The sequence below is a fragment of the Carlito syrichta genome, unplaced genomic scaffold (assembly GCF_000164805.1).
Source record: "Carlito syrichta isolate Samal-C Ts95f unplaced genomic scaffold, Tarsius_syrichta-2.0.1 Scaffold301613, whole genome shotgun sequence".
NCBI classification, from domain to species: Eukaryota; Metazoa; Chordata; class Mammalia; order Primates; family Tarsiidae; genus Carlito; species Carlito syrichta.
This window is the reverse complement of record NW_007245709.1, coordinates 284,705-294,953: the sequence shown is the minus strand read 5'-3', so window position 1 is coordinate 294,953 and position 10,249 is coordinate 284,705. Positions and strand designations below refer to the sequence as shown.

At 33.5% G+C, this 10,249-nt stretch overlaps 1 protein-coding gene across 4 annotated transcripts in view; it reads right to left on the bottom strand.

The window, feature by feature from the left end:
* Nucleotides 1-934: 934 nt before the first annotated feature.
* The window catches only part of GTDC1 (glycosyltransferase like domain containing 1), a 290,620-nt gene continuing 281,305 nt past the window's right edge, over nucleotides 935-10,249 (bottom strand). For all 4 annotated transcript variants that reach the window (XM_021710851.1, XM_021710852.1, XM_008054918.2 and 1 more), the window contains 3 exons: nucleotides 7,998-8,068; nucleotides 7,204-7,295; nucleotides 935-2,045 (listed from right to left, as the gene is read on the bottom strand). In XM_021710851.1, the coding sequence (XP_021566526.1) occupies nucleotides 1,962-2,045; nucleotides 7,204-7,295; nucleotides 7,998-8,068 (247 nt within the window). In that variant the 3' untranslated portion in view covers nucleotides 935-1,961. The remainder of the gene's footprint in view (nucleotides 2,046-7,203; nucleotides 7,296-7,997; nucleotides 8,069-10,249) is intronic.

The window sequence follows — 10,249 nt, the reverse complement described above, 5'->3', positions numbered from 1 at the left end:
AACTAAGAACTGTTTCTCGGTTGTGAGAGCAAAATATTATTCTAAGATGTCATCTGTGACACAGCACCTTTCTGACTGAATTGACACATCTGGTACATTTCATTAGATGCTGCAAAGTATAACCCTGCCCAGGAGAAGTGTCTAAGAAACTCTTATTCATATGCATATCTTTAGCTTTGCTCTCAAAAGGAGCACACCTCCTAGATTCCGAGTTCTACAGTCTTAGACTGTAAGGGGCTTTCAAAATACTTCCTGAACCCTGTTTTATGAGTGAGGAGGTGACTGGCTCAGTGGCTGCCCTGTGAGCGAGGACTAGAAGCCAGTGCTATGGTGGCCTGTCATACATTGTGGGTCTCACACATGGGGAGGGGAGCATCTGTTTAGATACGGCTTGTTGTTTCTGCTTCTTACTCTCTCTGCTTTTAAATTCCCAGGCCTCACAGCCTCTGAACTCCTGCTTTTTTTTTTTTAATACGTTTCCTGTTTTTGATTTTGCCACCTTTCAAATGGGCCCTACTGAACTTCTAAACCATTACTCGCTCTATCTTGGATGCCTGCTAGGGCACTTAAGTCTTCTAGAAGCCAGAGAGCCAGGCTTGGTCATTGTCTAGCCACCCTACCCTGGCTGAGCCTCACTCTGTGGTGTATAGAAGTTATTCATTTCAAAAACTAGGAAAGTTACAATTTACCTGTCAGTAAACAGAAGATGGTTTATCAACAGACTTTACCTTAATGACTACAAATGTTTACCTCCTGCTTTCCAGAATGCAAAGAAAATCTTGGAAATGTCATAATATCTTACAAACATTTGCAAAACAGATCCTTATTCATCCGGAAAAGAAACAATTGTATTCGTTGTCTCTGTCATAAGAAAAACGTTCGGTGAGAAACATACCAATAGAAGTATACACTTATACGTAAATGAATATGCTAATTAAAAATTGCAGTGGGCACTTTATTAAAAATTTATTTTACAATTTAGCCGTTCAAAACATCTTTATATCAACAAATACAGTGGCTTGACTATTGGAATCATAAGTGATTTATCTTGAAAAGATTATAATATTTTTGAGAAATATTTCTATCAAATTACTGGTTTGTTAGAGGTATTTTGATTTCTCTATTTTTATCCTGGAAAAGAATTAAAACAAGTATCTCAGTGTTCATTTTATAACTGAGATGGCCTCACTTAACTGTATTTGCCATGTTTGTCCGAATTACAGCTGTTTATCTTGCAACTTTCTTTAAGATTAATTAAATGCAAATGTAACTCTGTGAATCATGGGAATACCTGCCAGACCTCTTATTAATACCTTCACTTAAAAACCCCTGTGCCTGAGAGTCATTAATTTGCTCAAAGAAAAGTGCTAAAGCAGCCCTTTGCCCACACACAATTCTGAGATGACTGCCCAATTAGTCCAGGAGCATTCTGATCCTCCTCTTGGGCCCTGTGGCCCTTTGAGGACACAAGAAGGCTCCGATGATAACCTGGCAACCTAGGTAGAAATCCAGCCAAGTGTGAGCGTTTGAAGCTGCAGTTTGGCTGCCATCGTGTCGGCGAAAAGAAAGAATTCAGGCACCATGTCATCCAGTACAAAGGATAAAAACGGATTCAACCGGAAATTCAATGTGGCACCACATATGGGATACATGAGTGCGGTTATACAACAGGCCACATATTTTTTTTGAACAGTCTCCTACATGTGATGCCGAGGACATGTGTAACCATCATAACGTCTCTAGGAATCTGTATTTAATTTGAGTAGGGGTGGTGGCAGGGATTGGAGATCTGAAGCCGCCACAGGTTTGTGGCAGATGGCTCTGTGTCAGCTATGACAAGCAGCCAGGCTCAGCTTCCTCTGCAGATTTTCTTTTCTCTCTGATCAGGTAAATATGGGCACACTCTGGAAAGTTCTTCAGATTCTGCCTTAGGCTGCAAGTTTGTGACTTAGCCCCATCTGTCACAAATCTTCCCTAGGTTCTGTTGTAAGCAGAGACCTGAATTTACCATGTAGGGCTGCCCAAGAAAACGGAGCCATTTCACCCTGGAACAAGGGGGAGGGAGAAAAGAGAAAGAAGTGAAGAAGCATTAATGACCAAAAGACTAAAATATGCTGAAAATTTGTATTGCACATTTGCATCACTTACATCAATTATATTTCAAAAAGCTACCAAGTAAATGGTTTTCAAGTTTCAGTACCTCAGTTTCTGATTGGCTGAAAGTGTAATTATATTTCCAACCATAGGAGAAGGCTACTGATTTTCTGCAAATGAATATATTCCACTGTACATGTATTTCCTGGTTTATGTTATGGATGACAGTTATTAGAAGTTTATTATTCAACTTTTAATTTTTATAAACAGAAGAAACACAACACTTTTCATATAGTTTCTGCTAATGTGAATTCTACTTTTAAGTCATGAAGACACAAAGATAAATGCCATTACTATTATGTGAAATTTATAAAGCACTTCATGTTTACAAATGGGTTTATATTTATCATTTCATTATAAGGGTAGCTCAGGGGGAAAATGCCATTAAGATTTTTTGTCTTTTTTTTTTGAGTTGGAGTCTCACTGTCACCCAGGCTGGAGTGCAGTGGCACACTCATGGCCACCGCAGCCTTGACTTACTGGGCTCAGGCTATCCTTCCACCTCAGCCTTCCAAGTAGCTGGAACTACAGGTGTGTGCCACCATGCCTGACTAATTTTTTGATTTATTGTAGAGGCAAGGTCTTGCCAAGTTGCCCAAGGTGGTCTTGAACTCAGGGGCTCAGGCATTTCTCTCGCCTTAGTCTCCCAAAGTGCTGGGATTACAGGCGTGAGTGCCTGGCTTGCTATTAAGGTTTTTAAAAGATTCTTTTCCAGGTTTACAGATAAATCACAGAGTTCAAGAAAATCACCTAGAGTCAGGAAGCAAATGAAATTTTGCAAATGAGAAGGACAAGAAGCCAAGACCACTAACTGATCTTAATCAGTCACAATATATCTGTGATGCTCAAGGTTTTTCCTTTTATTTTATTTAGACAAAGCAAAGAAAAACCAGACCAAACAAAATTGAGGGAGGAAGTGAAGATGTGGAAGAGGAAGGGAGAAAGAGGAGAAAGGGGAGGAAGGGAAGGGTAGGTGGGAGAGATGGAGAGAGTAAGAATGAGAGATTGAGACTGATAATTTGCCTTAATTGTGCTGGTGCAGTTGAAAGATTTTAGAAGTTCTTAAAATGTCACAAACATTTCAGCTTTCATGTTTAAGGAAAAAGGACTCTGGAACAGTGTTAAAACCAGTAAGCATCACCTTACTCACATCTAGAATTTAAGCTCAAATTAAAAGGGGACTATAGAGCGACTAGTCCCTTGAAGGAAACAAAGCGACTTAGCTGTGGTTCGGGCAAATATAACTTGACATAATTAAGACAACCACAAATGTTTTTTTCTGGGCAATGAGTCTGAATTATAAGTTTAATCATTGTTTGGAATTAGTTTTAGGCAGAAATCTGAAAATTCTTCTCTCCAAATAACAGCAGGTTATAAAGGTTCTGTCAACGTTAATGAACTTGAAGAGAACAAAAATATTAGCAGCTATCTTAAGAAACAGTCACTCTCAACAAAGCAAAAGAATGACATCTCTCTTTCTCTTTTTTTAAGCCACAGAATATCACTCAATTTGTAAATGAAAGTAAATGAAAAATAGGATCCCATTAGTCTGGATGATGTCCACCTTATAAAACGCCCCTATTTGTACCTTTGTGCTATTTTCAATACTGATAACAAGGGAATAGCTATACATTTTTTCCCACAGCATTTAAAAATATAATGATCAAGTTCATCCAAAAGCATGAAATACTGATCTCAAATAATTGTTGAGACTTTTTGGTAAGTAAATTCATACAGCAAAAGTGAGGCCAAAAAAAAACCACCCAAAACCAAATAAATAAACTTCACTGTATTAATTAGACTTGCTTGGGTCAGAAAGGTAGACCTGTTGTTAGTGGAAGATGTTAATCCTTGGCTGGTTATTTCATAATTATTTCTAGAAACTTGTGTTCAAGTTAGGCATGGGAGTCATACAACGGCTCCCCATTTAATCTATGTGACAAGTATGTGTTTAATTCATCTACCTGACCTGAAAAAGGACATGGTCCTGACAGAACAAGAAGGTTACAGTCAATGATTGAATTGTAGATACATACTTTTTAAGAAGTAGTTTTAGATTTGTTTAAAATCAAGAAAATGATTTTAGGTTTTCAAAATTATTAAGAAACATTTAATTTTTGCATGTACTTGATTTCTCTAAAGAGCCTGAGAAAAATGTATGTGTATGTGTGTGTTTGTGTGTGAGAGTGAGTGAGTGAACCCTTGTATGTACACCAGGAATGTAAACATACCAGGCCTGAAACTGTTTCAGGTGAGAAGTCGCAGACATAGTGTTCTGTAGTAGAAGGAGTCACTTTAAGAAAAAAAGTAAATTCGTTTTCTGCTTTTCAGTTAGTAGCATTCTGTTTCAAATCCTGCTTCAAGTTATAGCCCCAAAACTCTCACTCATATTGAAAGTATAATGTCTCATGTGAGAAGAAAGCCAAGTGTTAGTAGCCTTATTCTAGTCATTAAATTTCTAAGTGTGAATCCATATGAAAAAATCCTATCCTAAAGTGAACTCTATATGATAAGAAGTTGAAATGATTTTAAAATGTAAACTTTTAACAAAAAAAAGAGTAAGGTGTAAAAATGTAAAAGGAACAAATTAAAGAATTTAGTGACATTCTATCCTTTTAGATCTTAGAAGCATATGTTTTATAAAAGCAAAACAGCACTGTCCAATGAAATAAAACTAAAAATAATCCCCAACATTCTTTTCACAGTACACACAAAAGATTCTCTCCCACTGCATAAGAAAAGTAGATAAAAGCTAAAATACTAATTCTTTAAGTATTTAGTAAAGGGAAATGTTACCTGGAAATGCATATATATGCTACATAAGGCAAAACATAAGGTGAAAATTTATAACAACTTTTTATATCTTTATTATAAAGTTTTAGAAGGTGTGCTTTTTTTGTTTTGGCTCTAAATTCTGTTACTACAAACAAACAAAATTTGAGGTCCTTCCTGTGTTTTTATCTCAAAACCTTGCAATATGCCAGTTTTTCCTACTAATTGTATCATCAAGCTTTTGATTACTTATAATTTTGGACTCACATTAAGTTTTGAGATTAATTTTAGACACTATCAATAAGATCTATGAGTGAAGATATATGTGAAAGTGTATTATAGATTTATAAGAGAAAAATCCATAGCAGAAAATACATACAAATGAATTATACATATAAATTCTTATAAATGCTTTTGCATGAATTACTAATTTATAAAACTTTGAGATGGAGGTTTTCATGATTTACACACTAAAAATATATGTCAGTACTAACATTCAGTAGGTCAGTGAAATAATATTTAAGGTTCAGGTTATCTTTTAAAGTATATGAGGAACCGTTTGGTATATTAACAGCATACTACTAAGCTGCCATTCATTCAGAATTTTTCCAAAAGTTGTCTGTAAAATAAATAATTATTGCTATGTTATGGTAGTAGCTGTATTAAAATATTTCAACCAGAGATCTGCTTTCTTTTCTAACTAGAGGCAACTTGTTGCAATAACTTTTGAAATGGTTAAAAATTTGCAGATGCAGAATAACATGGTTAACAAAGCCTAACCTGAAGCAACGTTAAAAACTGATAAATTTTGATGATGGAAATACAGTTGTAAATACTTCAAAAATTCACTAAAAGGAAAAAAATCAATAATTTGACTGAGAGCTCATTGAAAACAGCTTTGTGTCATATATAGAAAGTGAATCCATTTGTATTAATACGTATTCTATTGCCTCAATTTTCATAATCTGCATATTTTGACAGTCTATCACATGGGAAACCATTCAATTCACATTTTATACAAGCAAAACTGCTACTGAACTTTAAAAATTAGGAAATATTAAGGTAAACCTTGGAGGACTGTTTTCTCTCTAAGGCTTCCCAAGTATACAATACAATAGTATTGACTCAAGAAGTAATACTGAAGCCTGGAACTGTTCAGTCAGCATTTTAAACTATTATGAGCTACCTTCTGAACCATTGCCAAGTTAATAGACAATGAAAGATAATGAGCTTGAAATTGGGTGTTAAATTGCATTTTTGGTTCTCTCCTTTTTTCTTGAAGTTTAACTGTTTCCTGCAGAAACAAAGTCATGTTTTGATGTATCACTATGTAAATATGTATTTTAGGCCAAGAACAGGAAAAGGAGAGAAAAAAGGCTGAGAACTGTATTTCATGTAGAAAGTTATATATTAACATAGGAAAATTAAAATACACTGGATTATAAAACTGCTAGATTGTAAACTATACTGAATTTATGCAAAATGAAGATGCTACATTCTAAGAATATAAAAAGGTATATTACTCATGGCCTAGAGCCACCTTCAAAACTCGTAAAGTAGATTTATCCTAGTTCAATTACTTAGACTTTTAGTAGGGCCTCTTTGTGTTGTTATTTCAACAATGTAAAATTCTTAATTCGAATAAAGAAAAAAGATAATGGATGAGGGGAATGAATGATGATGTCATTTATACTATTTTCCTTTTGCCTTTGTCACCCAGGGACAAGACTGACTTTTTAATGCTAAACAAACTGAGGATTTCTATGTCATTTTATTAAACTGAACAAAGAATATACTTGATTCTTAAAAATTATGTTTAAAGTAGTTCAAAAAATGAACACCAAACTTCACTAATGTTATTCACCTGAATTTTTGAGGACTAAAGATTTCATTACGATGAGAAGAAAGACTTATTCTCATTAGTATAATGATAGAATCTTTCCTTTACTTCCTTTTAAACTAATGAGTTACATTAATCCAGGTTCATTTTTATAAGCCTCTTGGGGCTAAATGTAAAGGACAGTCATCTTAGAAAACAGTAAATTAAAAAAAAAAAAGCATGTACCATGCATTAAGTGCACGTATTTCATAAGACCTAGGTTAATACAACTGGCATCCAGTTTAATTAATCCTTGTTAGTGTAACAACTAATATCCCTCCCTAGCATGTTTCCTTTAAACATTAGTATGTTAATTAAATGTTTTCTTTTTTTTTAGAGATTTTTCTTTGTACTTCAATATGGCATTTATACCACGTAAATCTCTTCTCAATAACTACCTTATAGAGATGTTTTCTTATAATATCTGGTCTCTTGCAGAAATTCTGGAGCCTTTTTGAAAGCTGTTCAGGTGTAGAATACAGATATTCAGCTGCAGGAAAAACAGATACATTTTTAATGAAACAAAAACCTCAAAGCACACACTCGATATTAGTCACTTTACTAATTAAAAATGCATATTGCTCTGTGCCGCCTCATGTTTTACATTATTTAAGCATGATTTTATAAGGTTACCTCAGCTCACAAGGATGTTTAATGCTAAATAAGACTGTGTAGTTGTGCTGTTTAGACATCTCCTTTGGGTGATTAAAATACATTATTCTAATGTAACACAATGCATATGTGATATATTTAGTGATGAGGATTTTTTCTAAGAACTGGTACTATAGCCGTATGTACCCTGTACAACAGTTGCATAATATTAACTAGTCAATTGTTTAAACAATTTGGTGTGACTTTCAGTTTCTGATTTTTCTCTGTGTATATCGTCTAAAAAAATCTGTAAGCAATTGCAGCAACACTGACCTGCTTATAAAAATCCATCATTATGGGATGTGTATGCTAACAATGAAGAATGCTATTTGAAAACTTGCTTTTTTGTTATCTTAAAAGAACAGATGGTAAATATAAGCTTACTCTAATGTATTAAAACACATAAAATTTTCCTTAACACTAACATGTTGACTTGCCAAATAAACAATTGCTCCTGCCTAAGTTTATTTTCAAACTTTCTAATTTAGCATGAATCATGTATTAAATATCAACAAAGACGAATGCACATTAAGGCAGCTACCTGGAAATATTTCAGGATAAACCAAATCTTTGGGACAAAGTGGGTAACAACCACAGTACACAGCTTCCAACCTAAAGAAATTTTAGAAAGAGACAAGAATACATTAAAAAGACATTTCCATCATAGCCAGAAAGTGGTTTTGTTTGTCTAAGATAATAGTATGAGCCCAGAGTTAGCTAGGACAAAAACATGGTTGGCAGTACAATCTAAAAGCCAAAGTTGTTCTTTTAAAAGATTTTATCGATCATATATGAATTTCATAGAACAGAACTAACAGCATATGTTTTGTTCACTGAATTAATCAAAGCGCAGCTCTGCATTTTTTTTTTGTTTTTAAAATACTGTTTAACACATTTTATAATCAGCAGATAAACACATGTAACAACATGGTAAAGTATGGACAGCTTTTCTTAATAATGCTGCAAAGTCTTAGGATGTTCATTTTTCAACAATGTTTAAATAAAATAGCAAATACTTAACTTTAGCACTGTAGCCGTAGAAATGATTGAGTCACTTTTAAAAGCATCAGAAAAAAATTTACAATCTGTTGTAATAGGGCATTTTCATTTTAAGCTCATGCTTTAAAACAATTTGTTATTATGCAGAATGCAAAACTCTTCCCCCTTTGGTTGCAAAACTCTCATGAAGATTACTTAATGAACGTTTTGCTTTCTTGACTAAAAATTCAGCTCACTTTCCATTTTATCAGAAAAGAATACTTGCATTATTAAACAAACACAAAAGTTTCACTTTATGAGAAGATTTCCCTACGGGCCACCTATGGGAAGTTTTTCTTTGCGTCACAGTAGTAGTAAGGGTTAAGCAGCAGGAAGGTACTGCACCCCGATGGCTATGTTAGCCCTGCATAATGGCTATTGATCTGACATATAATAAACTTTAAAGATACCACTGTCATTTCTGTTGGCTAGAAATTATGTAGCGAAATTCAAAACACTCTTTAAAATATGTTTATTTTATGAGAAACCTTGAATTGCATCCAAAATGTTGACCAAAGGCGAAATTTATTTTGAACTGCAGATTTTTTTCAACCCAAGAATAATTTGAAGTCATGTCAATGTTTACCTTGTTTATTTACAGTGACAAAGTACATGCAATTTAAGCTGCTTTTGTGGGTGACATTTCTCTATTTTATTATGTTAACTGAAATTAGTTTAAATGAAAAGTATTTACTTTGACCTGCAAATTTTGGAAAAATGCTGAGTTCAAAGTTTTGCTTAAGAACTGACAGCCATCACATGATAACACAGTAGGAAGGCACAGGTTCTAGTTATCAATGATTAATTTCAGAATCCAAACTAATATCTAATATTTTTTTCTCTATATACATAAGGTACACATTGAAATTCTTATTATAAGCACAGCTACAAACTACACTGTGACTGTATTATAAAACATTAACAAAAGTTCTGAGTGCATAACCAGTGCTATTCTTTATGGACCAAAATAAAATATGCACTTTATCTGAAGACATTCAGTTTTAAAATGCTGTGCCAATTGAAAAGCAAATACATATGAACATTCTCTTATAATTACATAAAGTCAAAAGAGTAAAGTCACAGGCATTTCAGAAAGTGCACATATTATCTGCTTTTTAATAATGGATTTGAATTAGAGTATTCTGTTTCCTGAAAGGAAATCGCAGGCCAAGTTACATTTTGAGTCACCGCATGAGTATGTACCATGCGACTCACAAAAAAATCTTTGCAAATTAAAATACAGTAAGATGGGAATGGCATTATTTAATTTAGGGAGAAAAAATTACAAATTTTGGATTTCAACTTTTATTTGCAAATCATCTTACTCATGGTTCTATTTCTAATTCATCAAGAAAAAAAATCACCATCTCTTGGGTAATATTTTTGACTTGTTAAAATACTAACCCTTACTATATACATTATTTAGATCAAGACTAGGCTTTAAAGTATATTAAATTGGCTATAGTATTTTAAAACAAATTTATAAAATTCATTCTCACAAGTTTCTCATATTTTCTTATTTTAAAAAAAATTATCATCTCATGACAATAACACAATTATTCATCATTTCAATTCTTATGCACTACCAGTTAAATAATAAATAGGGTTCCAATTGATCTATTGTTAAAATGACTAGTAAATGACCTTTTTATTCCAATTAACAAATCATCTGCTAAATCTATGAATCTTAATATTCAGATCTATTCACTTCAATTCATACAATTTATCTGCAAATAGTTGTTGGGCTTTTGATTC